The 22,840-nt window shown below is 38.3% G+C and overlaps 1 protein-coding gene across 2 annotated transcripts in view; it reads right to left on the minus strand.

Annotated features, from left to right (window-relative positions):
• Window positions 1-22,840, minus strand: part of PFDN1 (prefoldin subunit 1) — a 62,594-nt gene that overhangs the window by 25,764 nt on the left and 13,990 nt on the right. For both annotated transcript variants that reach the window (XR_014241054.1, XM_082378721.1), the window contains exon 3: window positions 4,287-4,371. Coding sequence is in view for 1 of the 2 variants with exons in the window: in XM_082378721.1 (XP_082234847.1) it covers window positions 4,287-4,371 (85 nt within the window). In the remaining variant the exon portion in view is untranslated. The remainder of the gene's footprint in view (window positions 1-4,286; window positions 4,372-22,840) is intronic.

Below are 22,840 nucleotides of genomic sequence, written 5' to 3' on the forward strand. Positions count from 1 at the left end.
ATGCCTCCACTGCAGGAGGAGCAGGTTCAACCCCTCATCGGGGAACTAAGACCCCGCATGATGCACCACGCGGCCCAAAAAAAAGAGGACATGACAGCAGCATTACAGTACCCCCACCCCTGCTCCATAAGAAGAAAAGGGCCAACAAGTGGGACACCAGGCTGGTTGACAATGTAGACACAGCATACTACAGTTATCAAAAGCTAAACAAATTCTAGGTTAAGTAGGACTGGGGAAAAAAATCTGGAGAGGGCAAACATAAACAGTAAGAATGGAGGTGGATAAAAGGGAGTCTAGAAAATACTAATGAAGATGGGCTCTCAGATCAGACTAGCACCTATGTTATGTCATGGAAAAGACTGATCCATAGCGTCGTTTATATAGACTGTTGGTAGGGGTGGGCACACACTGTGGGGCTGAGTTAATAGCTCTGGTCAAAAACTAGAACTTTGGACCCAAACCAAAAAGCTTACTTTATCAGAGATGAAAATGTGCTAAATTAAACAGCCTGGCCTTTGTCTGCAGAGTTATGCATAAATTATGCCTCCTCAATTTAATTGTAAGGTATCTGAGGGTAGAAATTAATAATGATAATGATAATTAAATAAGATGAAATAGGCTGGACTGACAAGAAACACTAGGGCCCAGAAGAAGAGACTGTATATTTGAAAGGCAGAGTAATAACTGGGAGGCCTTGGGAAAAACTATTTAGAGCTCTGAATCTGCATCAAGCTTCCCACGTAATAGGAAACCATATTTGTAATTACTTCAACTGATGATAGTTTATGTGCCCAAATCCTCACACTGTGCTATGAAACTAGTAGAATAATTAGAGAGAACAAGGGAAAAGCACTTAATTTAACACTGAGGAATCAGAAAATGCTTCTCAGAAGAAGTAGCCCTAAACTAAGATCTTAAGGATTAACAGAGGTGGTAAGAGCAGAAGGAGGAAGTTCCCAGGCAGAGAGAATTACTTTTGCAAAGACCTAGTAGAAACAAAGAAAACACAGCAAGTTCTAAAAACAAAATATTTCTGCATGTCTGGAGCATACAGTGTAAGAGAGAAGAGGATATGAGGGACATGAGAGAAAGAAACAGGAGTCATTTCATAAACAGCCTTGAAGGTATGTTAAAAAGCTTGAATGTTACCCTAAGAACAATGATGGGGTTTACACAGAGGAACAATACGACAGATTTAACATTTTAGAAGGTCATTCTAGCTTTAATATGTTAAAAGGATTAGAAGAGAGAAAGCTGGAGGTGGAAAAACCAGTTAAGATGCTACTGCAGACAATTGAAGCAGCTGGTTTAAAGGTGAGAAAAAACTTCCAGAGGGAAATACCATTTAATAGAGAAAACAGTGAAGAAGTAATATTCAGAGATAGTAAAAAGTTTCCAGAATTGATGAGTCACTAATCCTCAAACTCAGAAAACCCAACTTAACCCAGATAGGATTAAGAAAAAAAGCAAAAAGACTAAATCCCCACCTAAACATATACCAGAGAAACTACAAAGCATGAAAGATGACAAAACAATATTAAAAGTAGCCACAGAGAAAAGACAAAGGAACAAAAATTGGACTGATAACTTCTCAACAGCAACAATGGAAGCCAGAAGTCAATGGAATGCTATCTTTAAAAGAGCTGAGAAATTCCTAAACATATAAAGTGAAATGAAACATATCATCTCAACTATGCATATAGTAATAATGAGCATTTACAGCACCCAGATAGTAGTTTCTAAATACCATTGCCCACTAAACTGAAAGACTAAGGAGAAATTAATAAATATCATCACAGAGGGAGATTTGACACATCTCTCTCATAACTAACTAAATAAGGAGGAAAAAAAATCAGTAAGAAACAGAAAATCTGAACACTGCAACTAACAATGTATGTGTGCATGCATGCACATGTGGGTCTGTGCACATGTGTATACATTTCAGGCTGAAGTAATAAAATTATAAAGGTATGGCAGTCAAAAAGTATAGGATTGCTTCAGGGAAGAGAATAGTGTGTGTAGTGGGTGATACTATTAAAAATACAGGTTAGGGCAGTATTGGAGAGAACACTACATGCAGAGGCAGGGATCATGCAATAATTGAATGTTGAGGTAATAAGGAAACCACGATGGTAGGATAAATGGAAAACAAGAAACTGAATATAAACTAGATTTACATTACTAAAATGGAAAGATAAATTGTCAAATGATGAAAAACAGTATATACAGCATAATTCCTCTTTACTTAAAAAAAGTGTGTATGTGTGTGTATGAACTTGTTTATAAAATAAAGTTTTATAAAGTGTAATGATACACATCAAACCGTAAAAGTGACATTTTGAGGGTATGCAGAAAGAGGAGAAAGTCATTATTTTTGTTTAATCATTTGTTTTATTTTTTGACTGTTTTTCTTTTTTATAGTATACTTATATCATTTTTATAATATAAATATTGTATAAGATGAAAGATTAAAAACAAAAAACACAAAATAACTTCCTAGGATAGAGGCTATAGTTTAACTCTGCTAGTTTTTTGTAGCTGTTAATTAGCATTTCAAATACCAACAAGCTAGCTAATCTACTTCTATTACCTGACAGATATCAGGATACTCTTACCAGTATTTGAGAGACTCCGTGACAGGAAACTTTTGGAAGATGAATTTCCTAATATTCATCAGAAATGAATAGTATGCTAAACTCATCATCTGTGGCAATTTTACCTTGATGATTTTTTTAAATTATAAAAGTTAACACAGGGAGATGCAAGAGGGAGGAGATACGGGGATATATGTATATGTATAGCTGATTCACTTTGTTATACAGCAGAAACACACCATTGTAAAGCAATTATACTCCAATAAAGATGTTAAAAAAAAAAAAGTTAACACATACTTGTTACAATTTATCCAACACAGAGGTTATAAGAAAAAAACAATTTCATCCCATGTCCCATCTAATTTCTTTAGGGTAACCAGTGTTAATTTAATATATATAACTACAAATCATTTTCAATGTTCATATACAGATCTTGGTTTTTGTTTGTTTCCATAAAAAGAATTATTTACATGTTACTTTGCATCTTGCTACTTATTCATCAGGACAATTTTTAGATATATTTACCAACAAGTGCAAAAACACACTTTTTTTTTGGTAATCTACATGAAATAGTTTCGTTCAGTTTTTTAAGATACTTTTGTTTGGAAAACTCAATCTAGAAGAGCTGGGCTGACAAAAATGATAAAATAGGATATAATAACAACCTGGTTACTACAGGATAAGTTTTCTTCTTTTTTTTTTTTTTGTTTGCTTATTTGTTTTGTTTTATAATACATTTTCTGAGCTACAAAGCCACTATCAAGTTTGTTTAAATTCTCATTGGTAGTCAAACAAAAATAAGCCTAAGTAACCTAAGATACTACATGCTTGCCCCAGCCATGCCAAGTCAGTGTCCCTGAGAAATCCCCTGAAGGCTACAGGGGGTGTCTCACCAATTCAGCAGAGGGCTGAGTCAGATTCTGAACCACTGCCTCAAATAGTATTCAAAGAAATCAGATAAAGTGACCTATGAAGTCACTGTATCCACCCCCATCTCAGGAAATCTTGGTCCCAAAAAATAATAACCAGTTTTTTGTCCTGTCCAACTTTTACTATATACAGGATAGACCATTCACCAAAGCCCAAGAAGACTATTTCATCTGAGGTTTTAATGTATAAGGAAATGGTAATAATAAACTCCAATTTTCCAAAGATTTACTAAATTATTACTCTTACCTATCATCTTTTTCCCTAGCTTAAAAAAAAAAAAAAAGTTTTCCTCACTGGAGCACTATCCTTCAGATAGTTAATTAGTTATAGCTTACTACTCAGTCCTTGTCTAGAATTACAATGTGTGAAAGAGTCATATAACTAGATCCTTTGACTATTATTATCATTACCTACTCTCATGCCCATCTACCACAACATATGGTGTTTAAATATACACTGTGCTTTTATTTTATTATATTTTTTAAGAATAGACATGTTCACTTAAGACAATGGAAGAAATACATTCAGGTTAACAGTATCCTATCTTCTCCAAAACTCCCTAAGGTTTCAAGAGATTAGTCTTTTTTCTGGTCTTATACACTGCCATAAAAAGACTGCTTCATAGCTCTAGCACAATTAGAAAAAATGAAAACAATGTGACATGACCTTGGCAGGCATACATTTTCATTTAATATGACACGATAATTACTTTTTTCCTAAAAGTCGACTACGACTATCAGTATTCAGTCAAAACTTACTTACTTCCAATTCTTTAATTTTTTCTTCTGCTATCTTCTGTTTCTCTAACAGCTGATTATGAATTGCCTCCTTGGATTGAAGAATAAACCTACAAAGCACAAAAAAGTTGAAGATTAAGCCACTTGACTACTATGTTCATCAAAATCAACAACTATATGCCACAAATATTAAACTAAGAAAACTAGAAGGATGATCTCCAATTGAGAACAAATAAAATGTATTACTACGTTATGACAAACTCAGGAAACCTCCACAGGTTTAAGCCTTCTTGGCTGAGAAGGAAAAAAAGCTTTAAAGTAAATTGTGCCTTCTGGTCTTAAGAAGGGAATCGGGCTTCAAGTATATTCATAGACAAAAGAAAAAAAAAACATAAAGGGATAAAAATCTACTGTAGGCTAAAAGAAAAGTTAACAAACAATAAAAATCCCCCATAACTTTAATTTTTCAGTTTCCTGTATCAACTTTTATCTAGATATCTTTCAAACAATATTTGTAAATTACAGCTCCTCCTCCAACCTTTAAAAAAAATTTTTGTAACAGCAGTAACTCATGACCTTTTAAAGTCACAATCAAGTACTGTGTTAGGATCAATGCATTAGTGTTTATATGAGTTCCTCACACAGAAAGCACTGTATAAGGCCCAGTATCTTTTATTATTATATCCAGAGTGTATAATACCTCTGAAAAGCTCAAAATGCACAAGTGGAAATTTTCAACTTTTTCCATTTTACATTCAGGCACATTATTTACAGTTGATGAGGGTGGAAATATGGGGAAACTTAAAAAGTTAATACTGAATCTGTTTTGTGACTTTAGGTTCATAATTCTTGCTGTGGGCAAAGGAAGAGCAAACTATTTTATAGCCTAAAGCAAGTAAATTGAAATATTTCCCTTCCACTGGAAGCAAGGGAAAATCTCAATTACTCAAATCTCTTTCAGGACTGTCCAACTGGGTTATAACAGATTCCAAAAAAGAACAACAACAAAAAATACAATTAATTAAGCGACTGTTTCTTCTCTTTGAACATAACTTAAGAGTTTAGCAAAAAACTAAACATCATCTCGTAACAAAAAAGCCAAACAAGAAACATATAAAGTTAGCGATATGTGGTTTTCTCTACCAACTTCACAAAAACAACACTGTGTCTAGGTAGGTTCTTACCATTAGGGTATGTTATTATAGATAAAAACAACAAAAAGGGCAACTAGCTTTTGCCCAGACACCTGGGAGGAAACTATTTTTCTCTCCTCTTCATGAATACACCTTGGCATACATATAATACAGTCTGGTGAACCTCTCTCTTTTTTTCCTTAATTTATTGATTTTTGGCTGCGTTGAGTCTTCGTTGCTGTGTGCGGGCTTTCTCTAGTTGCAGCAAGCGGGGGCCACTCTTCGTTGCAGTGCGTGGGCCTCTCATTGCAGTGGCTTCTCTTGTTGCGGAGCATGGGCTCTAGGCATGCGTGCTTCAGTAGTTGTGGCTCACGGGATCTAGAACACAGGATCAGTAGTTGTGGCGCACGGGCTTAGCTGCTTCACAGCATGAGGGATCTTCCCAGACCAGGGCTCAAACCCGTGTCCCCTGCACTGGCAGGTGGATTCTTAACCACTGCACCACCAGGGAAGCCCCTGGTGAACTTCTCTTTCACTCCACAAATTATTAAGCATGTGTCCTGACATGGACAGTCCAGATAATTTAATAGATGATCCCAGTCTTCAGTATTAACTTGACCCTTTGCAAAAATCTTGCTCATACATTTAATGCTAAGATAGACCACATTCATGAAAAGTGAGGACTACTACATAACCTTTTGTGTCCAAAATATTCTTATTATTAGTCCAAGAGATAGGTGTTATTTCTGATAAGACTATGGTTTACAGAATATTTTTCTCAGAACTAATTATTTAGTGTAGTATTTAAGGAGAAGAGTTGTTTTGAACTGTAATAAGTCTCAGTGACACCATATAAAAAGTATTATAAATCTAGGCCCAAGAGTCACCAAACTACGTCATTACATGCACGATTTTACTAACAAAGTCTTTCGGCCATGGAAATAATTTTCAGAGTAAAATATACATTTTTAAATAGCACTGATTGCTGGCCAGTGAATAGTATTCTCAAATAATAGGTCATCAGACATTATCTTTATTAGTGTCTCGGAAATTTTCAAAGCTAAGATTAGAGGTCAAGTCATTACTTATGTGGTCTTTAAAAATAAAGTATCTGAACAGATACTAAATCCCTTGAGCAGAAAATAAAATTACTAGAAAGCAAGGACGCTCAACAACAAAAACATGTTTTTCCATGGCCACACACCCCTGAGGTATCTATATTGAACTGTGCCAACTTCAAAGGCCAGAGAGATGTCATCGAAGCTGGCCAATCTACAAGCCTGAGGACATCTCAGCCATGAGAGTTTTAAACAAGGATGAGTATGGAGTAAATTCAAATGTCTATCTCAAAGAATAATTACATAGACAAAATTCAAACCAAAAAAATTACAGAAAATTTAGTTCTCAATTTTTAAAATGCCAAAGATACATTGTATGAGGATTGGAAAGAGCCCCCAGAAACATTTGGATTTCTGGAAAAAGTCTTTAGGAAACACCTTTTTCTAGTGTTAAAAGACAATGAAGGGCTTCCCTGGTGGCGCAGTGGTTGAGAGTCTGCCTGCCAATGCAGAGGACACGGGTTCGAGCCCTGGTCTGGGAGGATCCCACATTCCGTGGAGCAACTGGGCCCGTGAGCCACAATTACTGAGCCTGTGCGTCTGGAGCCTGTGCTCCGCAACAAGAGAGGCCGCGATAGTGAGAGGCCCGCGCACCGCGATGAGGAGTGGCCCCCGCTTGCCACAACTGGAGAAGGCCCTCGCACAGAAACGAAGACCGAGCACAGCCATAAATAAATAATTAATTAATTAAAAAATAAATAAATAAAAGTATAGAGGTTTTTTTTAAAAAAAGTCAGTTTAAAAAAAAAAAGGACAATGAATTCTCAGACGTTATTTTGAAGATAAAGGATATATCATGATAATGTAATTATGAGTGGTACATGATAAATAAGTATTATGTACACTACTTCTCAAAGTAGAGACTCTCACAGACATCCTGCCTGATAGTTTATGGAAAGCCAAATGGTAGACAAAGGATTCCACAGTTCAGAATGCACCACAAAGGAAAAATAAAGCATGAAATGAAAAATTATTTTCATATAACAAATGATATGCACAAAACATGCTTATTAATACTCAGCATCATATAATCTACAATAGTCACTGCTTTGTATTGACAAAAGGCCTCTACATTGGAAATCAATGCCATGTGACTCTGCACTGTAAACTATCAAGGATGTGTAGCCTGCTGTTTCATTTCCTCATTTATTTGTAATTATGCCATCTGAAAAACATAATTTATGATGGCTTTTGGTTTTCTTTATTTGAGAAACATCAGAAGCTGTGTTCTGAACTGTCCTGCAGGTTGATACATAACTTCTATTTTCTAATGATTCAGCATATATCAAAAGTGTTGTTCACCTGCAAAAACACAATCTAGGATCAGTGGCAATGCTGTTTTTGGGTACACTTCCAAAGTATGGTAACCTGAACACAGATTATTCAGAAATAACAATGTGCTTATGATAATGCATTTTGTTTGGGTGGGAAAGTTTTAGAATATGAAAACATATTCTAGTGGCATGTAAAGAATCCGCAAATTAAGTAGCACACAAAAGGCTAGATAAAAATGATCATATCTTGCTCCTTTGCCTCATTCCGCTGGTGATGAAAACTAGTTGCATGTATGCACAAAGATCCACATGCAAAAAAATTTTTTACTTCATAATTTTTTAGCAAAACAAAAACAAACAAAAACCTAAATCCCTTAGTAAAGAAGCAATTAAAATTTATGCTACATCCATATTGTGAAAGGTTGAGTAAGACTTCTATTACTGGCATTATGCAGAGTAGACATCCCGAACAATGCAAAAAAAAAAATTTTTTTTTTAACATTTTGCTGAGCAACCACAAATTAAAGATTTCACAGTGTGGAGAAAAGGGAACCCTCGTGCACTGTTGGTGGGGATGTAAATTGGTGCAGCCACTGTGGAAAACAGTATAGAGATTCCTCAAAAAATTAAAAATAGAACTATCATATGATCCAGCAATTCCACTCCTGGGTATTTATCCGAAGAAAACGAAAACACAAATTAGAAAAGATATATTCACCCGTATGTTCATTGCACCATTATTTATAATAGCCAGGATATGGAAGCAACCTAAGTGCCCATCAACAGATGAATGGATAAAGAAGATGTAAGATATAAATACACACACACATATACATATATATGATGAAATATTTCTCAACCATAAGAAGAATGAAATCTTCCCATATGTGACAACATGAATGGAACCAGAGGGTGTTATGCTAAGTGAAATTAGTCAAAGAAAGACAAATACTGTATGATTTCACTTATATGTGGAATCTAAAAAATAAATTAGGGACTTCCCTGGTGGCACAGTGGTTAAGAATCCGCTTGCCAATGCAGGGGACACGGGTTTGATCCCTGGTCCAGGAAGATCCCACATGCAGTGGAGCAACTAAGCCCATGCGCCACAACTACTAAGCCTGTGCTCTAGAGCCCATGCTCCACAACGAGAAGCCACCACAAAGAGAAGCCCATGCACTGCAATGAAGAGTAGCCCCCATTCACCGCAACTAGAGAAAGCCCGCCAGCAGCAACAAAGACCCAATGCAGCCAAAAGTACATTAAAAAAATTTTTTTTTTTTTTTTTAGCAGTTAATTTTTTTTTTTAATTTATTTATTTATGGCTGTGTTGGGTCTTCGTTTCTGTGCGAGGGCTTCCTCTAGTTGCGGCAAGCGGGGGCCACTCTTCATCGCGGTGCGCGGGCCTCTCATTATCGCGGCCTCTCCCATTGCGGAGCACAGGCTCCAGATGCGCAGGCTCAGTAGTTGTGGCTCACGGGCCTAGCTGCTCCGCGGCATGTGGGATCTTCCCAGACCAGGGCTCGAACCCGTGTCCCCTGCACTGGCAGGCAGACTCTCAACCACTGCACCACCAGGGAAGCCCTAAAAAATTTTTTAAAAACAAATTAACAAATGTAGCAAAAATGAAACAGTTATAGATAGAGAGAACAAACAGGTGGTTGCCAGAGTGGAGGGGGGTAAGGAGAAGAAAGAAATAGGTGAGGGAGATTAAGAGGTACAAACTTCCAGTTGCAAAATAAATGAGCCAAGGGTATAAAATGTACAGTGTGGGGGTATATTCAATAACTATGTAATATCTTTGTATGGTGACAAATCGTTAACTAGACTTACATGGTGATCATTTTGAAATACATTTTGAAATACACTTCTATACATTTTGAAATGAACCAAAATACTGAATCACTATGCTATATAACAGGAAGTAACATAGCACTGTAGGTCAATTACACTTCAAATACAAACACACAAACCAACTCACAGAAAAAGAGATCAGATTTGTGGTTACCAGAGGCAGGGGGTGAGGGAAGGGGAATTGGATAAAGGCAGTCAAAAGGTACAAACTTCCACTAAGACAAATAAGTACTAGGGATGTAATATAAAACATGGTAAATAAAATTGCCACTGCTGTATGTTACATATGAAGTTGTAGAGTAAATCCTAAGACTTCTCATCACAAGGAAAAAAATATTTTTTTCTATTCTTTAACTGTGTATCTATATGAGATGATGACTGTTCACTAAACTTAGGTGACAAACATTTCATAATATACACAAGTCAAATCATTATGCTGTGCACCTTAAACTTACACAATGCTGTTTGTCAATTACATCTCAATAAAACTGGAAAAAAAAAAAGTTTCTACAGGGGCCAAAATGAAGTGAAATCAGAAATTGTGGAAGGTAAGAAAGCAATAAATTGGTTTTCACCATGAGAGATTCTGCTGAATCCTAGAGACCTTCAGTATCCAAACAGGCACAGACACAGGAGATAAAACCTAGGCAGCATCCAAAGTGAGGATGTTATTAAGAGAATCCTCAATTAAAGGGTTCCACCTTCAGTCTAAGAGTGAAAACAACAACAACAACAACTTGTCTCTCAGCATGGTAAAATAAACTTGTCTATCTATACCTTGGTAGTAAGTAAAATGAAAAAATAAAAATGTCCCCTAAGAATTTGTAACCATAACGTGACTTCCTCATGGGTTGTGGTCCAAATTCAACCTATTAGGGAATTCCCTGGGGGTTCACTGGTTAGGACTCCACACTTTCACTACCAATGGCATGAGTTCAATCCCTGGTTGGGGAACTAAGATACTGCAAGCCACACAGCACAGCCAAAAAAAACATTAAAATAATTTTTAAAATAAAAAAATAAAAATTCAACCTATTTTATGGTCTAGAAAATCTCAAGCACAGAATTTCATTTACAGTGTTCCTAATTACATACATGGCAAAGGTCAAGTAAACCTGAAGATGGGTTAATAAAAATTAAACTAAAACACAAAGAGAAAAAAAGGTGTAAAAACCAATAAAACAAACAAAACAAAAACAGGATACAGCAGGCAAGACATAAGAGACAATATTAAGTTGTCTAACATATGTGTAAGTAGAGATCCAGAACAAGAAGAAAAAAATTGGAGAAACATTTGAACAGACAATGGACAAGAATTTTCTAAAACAAATGAAAAAAAGAAGCCAAATCACAGTTCCAAGACACTCAGAGAAACCCAGACAAAAAATAAATACAACAAAACTAGATGTAACATAACCAAATTACTGAAAACTAAAACTAAAAAGAAAATCTTGAAGGCAGCCAGAAAATGACACACTGCATTAAAACAAAGATAAGAGTTACATCAAACTTGTCACAAACTATGCAAGGAAGACAATGGAATGACATTTTCAAAATACTGACAGGCAAAAGCTATTAACCAGCATTACACACACAGTGAACATATATTTCAAAAATGAAGGAGAAATTCAAACAAAAGCTGAGAGAATTTATTCTAACAAACATACATAAGAAATTTTAAAGGTAGTTGTTCCAGCGGAAGGAGTATGATAACATATGGCAACTTATAAAGAAATGAAAAGCACTGGAAATAGTATAAATTAAGATAAATATAAAAGACATGTTTTTCTCATTGTTAATCATTTTAAAAGATAGTTGGGACTTCCCTGGTGGCACAGTGGTTAAGAATCCACCTGCCAATGCAGGGGACACGGGTTTGATCCCTGGTCTGGGAAGATCCCACATGCCGCAGAGCAACTAAGCCCGTGTGCCACAACTACTCAGTCTGCGCTCTAGAGCCCACGAGCCACAACTACTGAGCCTGCGTGCTGCAACTACTGAAGCCCACGAGCCTAGAGCCTGTGCTCCACAACAACAGAAACCCACGCACCGCAACAAAGGGTAGCCCGTGCCCGCCACAACCAGAGAAAGCCCACGTGCAGCAACGAAGACCCAACGCAGCCCAAAATTAAATAAATAAATTTTAAAATAAATAAACAAAAAAAATAAAAGATAGTTGACTGTCTAAAGCATGGGTTGGCAAACTGGCTTGCAGGCTGAATCAGTCACACTCATTTGTTTATAGAATGTCTATGGCTGCTTTCTCCCAACAATGGCAGAGTTAAGAGAGCTGTGACAGAGATCATATGGCCAGCAAAGCCAAAAATATTTACTATATATCCCATTAAAAAACAAGCTTGCCAATTCATGATCTAAAGCAAAATAGTAACAATATACTGTGGATTTCAGTACATATGTAAAATGTATAACAATAAATAAGAAGAATGCAGAGATGTGAAATATAAGATGAAACGGTAATTTTTTTTTTAATTAATAGCTACTCTATTTATTTATTTATTTATTTATTTTTAGCTGTGTTGGGTCTTCGTTTCGTGCGAGGGCCTTCTCTAGTTGCGGCAAGCGGGGGCCACTCTTCATCGTGGTGCGGGGGCCACTCTTCATCGCGGTGCGCGGGCCTCTCACTATCACGGCCCCTCCCGTTGTGGGGCACAGGCTCCAGACGCGCAGGCTCAGCAGTTGTGGCTCACGGGCCCAGTTGCTCCACGGCATGTGGGATCTTCCCAGACCAGGGCTCGAACCCGTGTCCCCTGCACTAGCAGGCAGATTCTCAACCACTGCGCCACCAGGGAAGCCCACGGTAATATTATTTAAAAGTAAATTACAATAAACTAAAGACATATATTGCAAAAAATAAGATAATCTCTAAATAAAAAAACTTTTTACTAAGGACTAATAAGCCAAAAGTAAAGATAAAATAGGATCATAAAACATACTCAATTAATCTAAAAGAAGGCAGAAAAAGAGAAAATGGAATAAAGAACAGGTGAGAAAAAGAAAGCAAGCAGCAAGGTGGTAGATTTAAATCCAATTATAGCATTAATTACCAGACATGTAAATGATCTAAAGACTCCAATTGAAAGGCAAAGATTGTCAGATTGAATTTAAAAGCATGACCCAACTACATCCAATCACAAGAAATCCACTTTAAATAAAAAGACATAGATAGGTTCCAAGTAAAAGCATGATCACACCCACAAGGGTGGCAATAATCAAAAAGACAGATAATAACAAGTGTTGAAGAGCATATGGAGAAGTTGGAACCCTCATTGGTGGTGGATACATAAAATGGTATAGCTACTGTGGGTAACATTTTGGCAGTTCTCAAAAGGTTAAACATAGAGTTACCCTTCAGCAATTCTACTCCTAGAAATATAACTAAGAAAAATGAACACACACGCACACAAACACACACACACACACAAAAACTTGACTGTAAGTGTTCAAAGCCGATTATTCATGATAACCAAAAAGTGGAAACAATTCAAATGCGCATCAACTGATAAATGGATAAATAAAATGTGGTATAGCCATACAAAGAAATATTATTTGGCAATAAAAAGGAATGAAGTACTGATACATGCTACAACATGAAGTAACCTTTAACACATAATGCTAAGAAGGGAGACACACTCACATACTATATAACTGTATGATTCTATTTACATAAAATGTCCAGAAAAGGCAAGTCTATACAGACAGAATGATTAGTCGTTGCCTAGGGCCAGGGGAAGGGGATATTATGGAATAACTGCTAATGGGTTTAAGGACACTTTTTGCAGTGATAAATACTGTTCTGAAATTAGACAGTGGTGATGACTACACAATTTCATAAATATTCTAAAAATCATTGAATTGTATACTTTAAAACTGTTAAAAGAGTGAATTTTGTTATATTAACTTTATCTTTAAAAATAGCCAAAAGATTTAAACAGACATTTCATCAAAGAAGAGATAACAGTCACAAATAAGAAATGCTAAACACCATTCGTTATTAGAGAAATGCAAATTAAGCCCACAAGGAGATACCATTACACAGTTATTAGAATGGCTAGAATTAACCAAAAAAATAAAGGCAACACCAAGTGTTGGTGAAAATGAAAGCAACTGGATCTCTCATACATGGCTGGCGTGCAAAATGGTATAGCCACTTTGGAAAAGAGTTTGGCAGTTTCTTATAAACGTAAGCAATCATTCTTAAAAACAAAGCAATCCCACTCCTAGGTATCTACCCAAGAGAAATAACATATGTCTATGCAAACAACTGTACACAAATATTTATGGCTGTGTTATTCAGAATTGCCAAAAACTGGAAACTCAATGTCCATCAACAACTGAATAGACAAACTGTGGTACAACTATACAATAGTATGCTATTCAGCAATAAAAAGGAACAAATTACTGATACATCCAGCAACATGGAGAAATCGCAAAACCATTATGCTCAGTCAAAGAAGACAAACACAAAAGGTTACATACATTATGATTCTATTTACAAAATTTTCTTAAAAAGCAAAACTACAAGCACAAAAAAACAGATCAACAGTTGCTAGGAGGTGGGGTAAAGAGAGAAAATTGACTACAAATGGACATAAAGGAATGTTTTGAGGAAATGTAAATGTTCTATAACTTAACTGTGGTGATAATTACACAACAGTATGTTTCTCAAAACATACAGAACTGTACAACTAAAATGGGTAAGTTTTACTCTATATAAATTACATGTGAAAAACAAACAGGAAATGACATTACTTTCAACAAACTGGAAATAATAGACTAATCCTAAAACATAGAAGAAATCCACCCTCACACAGATCCCAGCTAGCTGCCTGCTTTGGAGAGCATCAGGTGGACCATGTGGACCCCACCTGCCTCCAAAATTTGGGGTGTGGGGGAGCCGGGGCACATGGGGTGTGGCTATGGCTCAGCCAGGGGTTCCGGAGCAGCCTTGGTAAGATGCTGCAGGAGCTGAACTGTGCATGAAAGAGCACAGAAGCCCCATTCCTTACCATCAGTCTCTCCAAACCCTATGCCAGATATTCTCAATATTACAGTGATAAATACATTAGAATGTTTTGAGATTGCTGAATTAAAATATTAAATAAATTCAAATAATAAACCTAAGATGGCAGACTAGAAGGATGTGAGCTCACCTCTTCTTACAAAAACACCAAAATCACAACTTCTGACCCACTGACAAAAAAAAGTGCTGGAACCTACCAAAAAAGATTTTCTACATCCAAAGATAAAGAAGAAGCCACAATGAGACAGTAGGACGGGCACACTGTGATAAAATCAAATCCCATACCCACCAGGTGGGCAACCCACAAACTGGAAAATAATTATATCACAGAAGTTCTCCCACAGAAGTGAAAGTTCTGAACCACATGTCAAGTTCCCCAGCCTAGGGGTCTGGAAACAAGAGAAGGAGTTCCCAGAGAATCTGGCTTTGAAGGCCAGTGGGGTTTGACCACAGGAATTCCACAGGACTGGGGGAAACAGAAATTCCACTCTTGGAGGGCACACACAAGGTTTCAAGTGCACTAGGACCCAAGGAAAAAAAGCAGTGATCTCGTAAGAGCCTGGGCCAGACCTACCTGCTGGAACTGGAGGGTCTCCTGTGGAGGCAGGGAGTGGCTGTGGCTCACTGTGGGGAAAAAGACACTGGTGGGACTTCCCTGGTGGCGTGGTGGTTAAGAATCTGCCTGCCAATGCAGGGGACACAGGTTCAATCCCTTGTCCAAGAAGATCACACGTACCACAAAGCAACTAAGCCCATGTGCCACAACTACAGAGCCTGCATCCTAGGGCCCGCAAGCCACAACTACTGAGCCTGCATGCCACAACTACTGAAGTCCACGCGCCTAGAGCCCGTGCTCTGCAACAAGAGAAGCCACCACAATGAGAAGCTCACGCACCGCAATGAAGAGCAGCCCCCACTCACTAAAACCTAGAGAAAGCCCATGCGTAGCAACAAAGACCCAACACAACCAAAAATTAATTAATTAATTTTTTTTAAAAGAAAGAAATACGGTCAAGAAGATTTAAAAAAAAAAAAAAAGACACTGGCAGCAGTAGTTCTGGGGAGTACTCATTGGCGTGAGCCCTCCTGGAGGCTACCATTCTCTCACCAAGACCTGGCCCCACCCAACAACCTGTAGGCTCCAGTGCTGGGATGCTTCAGGCCAAAAAACCAACATGGCGGAAACACAGCCCCACCCATCAGCAGAAAGGGAGCTTAAAGTCTCCCTAAGCATACAGCGGCCCAATAAACACATGCCCTGACATGGCCCTGCCCACCAGAGGGACAAGACCCAGCTCCACCACCCAGTGGGCAGGAACCAGTACCTCCAACCAGGAAGACTGCACAAGTCTCTTAGACAGCCTGATCCACCAGGGAGCAGACAGCAGAAGCAAGAACTACAACCCTGCAGCCTGTGAAACAAACCACAATCACAGATAATTAAACAAAATGAGACAGCAGAAGAATAGGTCCCAGATCAAGGAATAAGATAAAACCCCAGAAGAAAAACGAAGAATGGGAGATAGGCAATTTAACCAAAAAAGAATTCAGAGTAGGGCTTCCCTGGTGGCGCAGTGGTTGAGAATCTGCCTGCCAATGCAGGGGACACGGGTTCGAGCCCTGGTCTGGGAGGATCCCACATGCCGCGGAGCAACTAGGCCCGTGAGCCACGACTGCTGAGCCTGCGCGTCTGGAGCCTGTGCTCCGCAACAAGAGAGGCCGCGACAGTGAGAGGCCCGTGCACCGCGATGAAGAGTGGCCCCTGCTCGCCGCAACTGGAGAAAGCCCTCACACAGAAACGAAGACCCAACACAGCCAAAAATAAAATAATAAATAAATAAATAAAAATTAAAAAAAAAAAAAAAAAGAATTCAGAGTAATGATAGTAAAGATGATCAAGGATCTCAGAAGAAAAAATGGTGGCATGTAGAGAAGACACAAGAAATGTTTAACAAAGACCCATAAGAATTAAAAATGAACAAACAGATGAACAATACAATAACTGAAATGAAAAATACACTAGAAGAAATCAATAGCGAAGTAAATAACTGAGGCTGAAGAATGGATAAGTGAGCTGGAAGACAGAATGGTGGATATCACTGGAAGACAGAATGGTGGATATCACTGCCACGGAACAGAAAAAAGAAAAAAGAAAAAAGAAAAATAATGAGGACAGTCTCAGAGACCTCTGGGACAACATTAAATGCACAAACATTTGCATTATAGGGGTCCCGGAAGGAGAAGAGAGAGAAAGGACCTGAGAAAATATTTGAAAAGGTAACAGCTGAAAACTTCCCTAACATGGGAAAGGAAACGGTCACCCAAGTCCAGGAAGCACAGAGAGTCCCAGGCAGGATAAACCCAAGCAAGAATGTGCCGAGAGACATAGTGATCAAGTTGACAAAAATTAAAGACAAAGAAAAAATATTAAAAGCAAAAAGGGAAAAGCAACAAATTACATACAAGGAAACTCCCATAACGTTATCAGCTGATTTCTCAGCAGATACTCTGCAAGCCAGAAGGGAGTGGCACAATATATTTAAAGTGATGAAAGGGAAGATCCTACAACCAAGAATATTCTACCCAGCAAGGCTCTCATTCAGATTTGACGGAGAAATCAAGTTTTCCAAACAAGCAAAAGCTAATACAATTCAGCACCACCAGACCAACTTTGCAACAAATGTTAAAGGAACTTCTCTAAGCAGAAAAGGCCACTACTAGACACAAGAAAACTGAGAATAAAAAAGCCACGGGTACAGGCAAACATAAAGCAAAGCCAGGAAATCATCCACACACAAATATGACATCAAAACCAGCAATCGTGAGGACAGCACAAATGCAGAATACTGGAAATGCATTTGAAATTAAAAGACCAGTAACTAAAAACAATCTTGTTCATATATAGACTGCTATATCAAAACCTCATGGTAACCACAAACCAAAAACCTACAATAGATATACACATAAAAAAGAAAAAGCAATCCAAACACAACATGAAAGATAGACATCAAACCACAAAAGAACAGAAGAGGAAGGGAAGAAAAAAGACCTACAGGGCTTTCCTGGTGACACAGTGGTTAAGAATCCGCCTGCCAATGCAGGGGACACTGGTTCAAGCCCTGGTCCGGGAAGATCCCACATGCCATGGAGCAACTAAGCCCATGCGCCACAACTACTGAGCCTGTGCTCTAGAGCCCGCAAGCCACAACTACTGAAGCCCGTGTGCCTAGAGCCCATGCTCTGCAACAAGAGAAGCTACCCAATGAGAAGCTCACACACTGCAACGAAGAGTAGCCCCCGCTCGCCGCAACTAGAGAAAAGCCCACGTGCAACAACAAAGACCCAACACAGCCAAAAATAAAAATAAATAAATTTTAAAAAAAAGACCTACAAAAAAAACCGAAACAATTAACAAATGGCAATAGAAACATACATATTGATAATTACCTTAAATGTAAATGGATTAAATATTCCAACCAAAAGACACAGACTGGCTGAATGGATACAAAAACAAGACCTGTATATATGCTGTCTACAAGCGACCTGCTTCAGATCTAGGGACACGTACAGACTGAAATTGAGGGGATGGAAAAAGGTACTCCACGCAAATGGAAATCAAAAGAAAGCTGGAGTAGCAATACTCATAGCAGACAAAATAGATGTTACGATAAAGACTGTTACAAGAGACAAAGAAGGACACTACATAATGATCAAGGGATCAATCCAAGAAGAAAATAAAACAATTATAAAATATATATACACCCAACACAGGAGCATCCCAATATATAAGGCAAATGCTAACAGCCATAAAAGGAGAAATCAACAGTAACACAATAATAGTGGGGGATTTTAACACTCCACTCTCATCAATGGACAGATCATCCAGACAGAAAATCAATAAGGAAACACAGGCCTTAAATGACACATCAGACATTCCATCCAAGAGCAGCAGAATATACTTTCTTCTCAACTGCACATGGAACATTCTCCAGGACAGATCACATCTTAGGCCACAAATCAAGCCTCAGTACATTTACAAAAACTGAAATCATATCAAACATCTTTTCCGACCACAACACTATGAGATTAGAAATTAATTACAGGAAAAAAAACTGTAAAAAACACAAACACATGGAGGCTAAACAATATGTTACTAAATAATCAATAGATAACTGAAGAAATCAAAGAGGAAATCAAAAAATACCTAGAGATAAATGACAACGAAAACATGATGATCCAAAACCTACGGGATGCAGCAAAAGCAGGGCTAAGAGGGAAATGTACAGCAATACAATCTTACCTCAGGAAACAAGAAAAATCTCAAACAACCTAACCTTACACCTAAAGCAACCAGAGAAAGAAGAACAAACAAAACCCAAATAGAAGGTAAGAAATCATAAAGATCAGAGCAGAAATAAATGAAATAGAAACGAAGAAAACAGTAGAAAAGATCAATCAAACTAAAATCTGGTTCTTTGAAAAGATAAACAAAATTGATAATCCTTTAGCCAGACTCACCAAGAAAAAAAGGGAGAGGGCTCAAATCAATAAAATTAGAAATGGTAAAGGAAAAGTTACAACCACAGAAATACAAAAGATCATAAAAGACTACTACAAACAATTATTGAATATATGCCAAAAAATAGACAACTTGGAAGAAATGGACAAATTTTTAGAAAAGTACAACCTTCCAAGACTGAACCAGGAAGAAATAGAAAATATGAACAGACCAATCACAAGTACTGAAATTGAAACTGTGATTTAAAAACTCCCAACAAACAAAAGTCCAGGACCAGATGGCTTCACGAGGGAATTCTATCAAACATTTAGAGGAGAATTAACACCTATCCTTCTGAAACTATACCAAAAAACTGCAGAGGAAGGAACACTCCTAAGAATCTGAAAAAAATGAATATATGTATATGTATAACTGAATGACTTTGCTGTACACCTGAAACTAACACAATATTGTAAATCAACTATACTCCAATAAAATTTTTAAAATAAATAAATAAGTAAACTCAAAGATATAGCAATAGAACTACCAAGACAAAGCAGTGCAAGAAAAAAAAACAGGAAATAAAAAAGAAATGAGGGGCTTCCCTGGTGGCGCAGTGGTTGAGAATCTACCTGCCAGTGCAGGGGACACAGGTTCAAGCCCTGGTCTGGGAGGATCCCACATGCCGTGGAGCAACTAGGCCCGTGAGCCACAACTACTGAGCCTGCGCATCTGGAGCCTGTGCTCCGCAACAAGAGAGGCCGCGATAGTGAGAGGCCCGCGCACCACGATGAAGAGTGGCCCCCGCTCCACGATGAAGAGTGGCCCCTGCTTGCAGCAACTGGAGAAAGCCCTCGCACAGAAACGAAGACCCAACACAGCCCAAAAAAATTAATTAATTAATTAATTAATTTAAAAAAAAAAAAAGAAATGAGGACTTCCCTGGTGGCGCAGTGGTTAAGAATCTGCCTACCAATGCAGGGGACATGGGTTTGAGCCCTGGTCCAGAAAGATCCCACATGCCGCGGAGCAACTAAGCCCGTGTGCCACAACTGCTGAGCCTGCGCTCTACAGCCCGCAAGACACAACTACTGAAGCCTGCATGCCTAGAGCCTGTGCTCCACAACAAGAGAGGCTACTGCAATGAGAAGCCCGCACACCACAACAAAGAGTGGCCCCCGCTCACCGCAACTAGAGAAAGCCCATGCACAGCAACGAAGACCCAACGCAGCCAAAAATAAAATTTAAAAAAAAAAAAAAAAGGGACCTGCCTGGTGGCTCAGTGGTTAAGAAACCGCCTGCCAATGCAGGGGACACGGGATCGAACCCATGTCCAGGAAGATCCCACATGCCACAAAGCAACTAAGCCCGCACACGACAACTACTGAAGCCTGTGCGCCCCAGAGCCCACATGCCACACTACTGATTCCATGTGCTGCCACTACTGAAGCCCCCGCGCCTAGAGCTCGTGCTCCACACCAAGAGAAGCCACCACAATGAGAAGCCCATGCACTGCAACAAAGAGTAGCCCCTGCTCACCGCAACTAGAGAAAGCCCATGCACAGCAACAAAGACCCAATGCAGCCAAAAAAAAAAAAAAAAGAAGAAATGAGCTATCAAGCCATGAAAGGACATGAAAAGACATGGAGGAAACTTAAACACATATTGTTAAGTGAAAGAAGCAAGTAATGAAAAATGCTTTTTTACTCTGTATGATTTCAAACATATGACATTCTAGAAAATGCTGAACTATAGAGAAATAAAAAGATGAGGGGTTTGGGGAGGGAAGGATGAATATGTGGAGCATAGAGGATTTGGGAGACAGTGAAACTGTTCTGTATGATAAAGTAATGGCAGATACAAAACATTATACATTTGTCAAAACCCATAGAACTGTACAAGAAGTGAATCCTAATATCAACTATGGACCTTAGTTAATCATAATGTATCAATATTCCTTCAATTGTAACAAATATACTACACAAATGCAAGATATAAAAAGAGGAAGAAACTGGGGAGGGGGAATGTGAGAGCTCTCTGTACTTTCTGCTCAATTTTCTTGTAAACCTAAAACTTATGCTCTAAAAAAGAAAGTCTATTAATTAAAGCAAACAAACAGGTTGGGGACATGTTAAAAGGGAACAGGAGACAACCTGAAACAAATCTATAGAACACAGCATGCTCAAATATAAACTCTGAGTGATGCTGCTGCATCTTAGTACAATCCTATTCATGTTCCCCTCATCAACTCCTATATTCATAAACCCCTCTTCTCTTCCAGGACCCATATTACAAGCATTATGCAGGCTCTGGGCTAAGCTATTTGTACCCAAAGTCCCTCTGAGAACTCATTTATTTTCAAGGCTTCAACCTGGCTAATGACTCTCAAAATATTATCAACCCCTATCACCTACACTATCATCTAATGGTCATTTCTACTTGTATGTTCCACATCTCCTCAAATTCAGCATGTCCCAAATTAAACTCATTTTATCTACCCATACCAACATTCCCTACAGTTTCCCCATTTCAATTTCAGTCTCTATCAGTGATATCACCACTTGCCCACTCACCTAAGTCCCAAACCTGCAGCTATTCTCTGTGTCCCCATATTCCCAATTTATCTCTAAGGCTCATTACTTTCTTTCATACTCACCCTCTTTCCTCTCCATCCCACTTCTGCCACCTTACTTTCTGCCCTTATTACTATACTCCTGAATTACTTCAAGAACTTCCTACCTGTACTCCCTGATTAAACTCCCTAATTCATCTTAAATATTTTACCCAGTTTTCATGTAGCTAGCCCTGAACTGTTGGTCACTCCAGTGATTGTTTTTGATGATTTTAGCAGACGCTATTGGTTGGCTACCCAGTATCTGTTCCTCTTACTTTGTTGTCAGAGCCCCAATTTTCTTTGGGTAGCCTGCACTGTCAAGAGACTCAGGGAGGTGAATCCTGTGGTAAATCTTGATTGGTCTTACCCAATCATGGAAGTTCCATCCCCCAAAATTTAAGCCAAGCATGTAGCTCAGTTCTTGTCATGAAATGTGAGAGGTGGTCCTTTTGAAGACTTCTGGGAAAGATTTCTTTGCTCCCACAAAAGTGACACAAAACACATGATACTTTCTAACTCTGGAGGTTGTCACATCTGAATGAAATCCTTGGAACTCCTGCAATCAATCTGAAGATGACGCTGCCAAACACAGGGAGGAGGGCAGAGGCAAGAGTACTTAAAGAAGTGGAATTAAAGCCCAATATACAGTCCCTGAGGAGGACTGATATGCACAACATGGATAAATCTTGGAAGTACTATGCTTAATGAAAAAAGCCACAAAAGGAGTACATATGATAATGATTCTATTTATATATCCCATATAAAGTTCTAAAATAGACAAAATTAATCTACAGTGACAGAAATCAGATTATCAGTTGCCTAGAGCAGGATCTGGGGGAGTGGAGGACTGACTTGGAAAAAGCAATAAGGAACATTTTAGAGTGATGAAAATGTTCTATATCATGATTGGAGAGGTGGTTACATTTGTCAAAACTCATCCAACTCTACTCTTAGAATGAATGCGTGTTACTATATATAAGTTATAGCTCAATAAAGCTGACTTAAGAAAGATACATAATTAGTACTATAGTAGGCCAGATGGTTATA

The sequence above is a fragment of the Balaenoptera borealis genome, assembly GCF_965194805.1.
Source record: "Balaenoptera borealis genome assembly, chromosome: 2".
NCBI classification, from domain to species: Eukaryota; Metazoa; Chordata; class Mammalia; order Artiodactyla; family Balaenopteridae; genus Balaenoptera; species Balaenoptera borealis.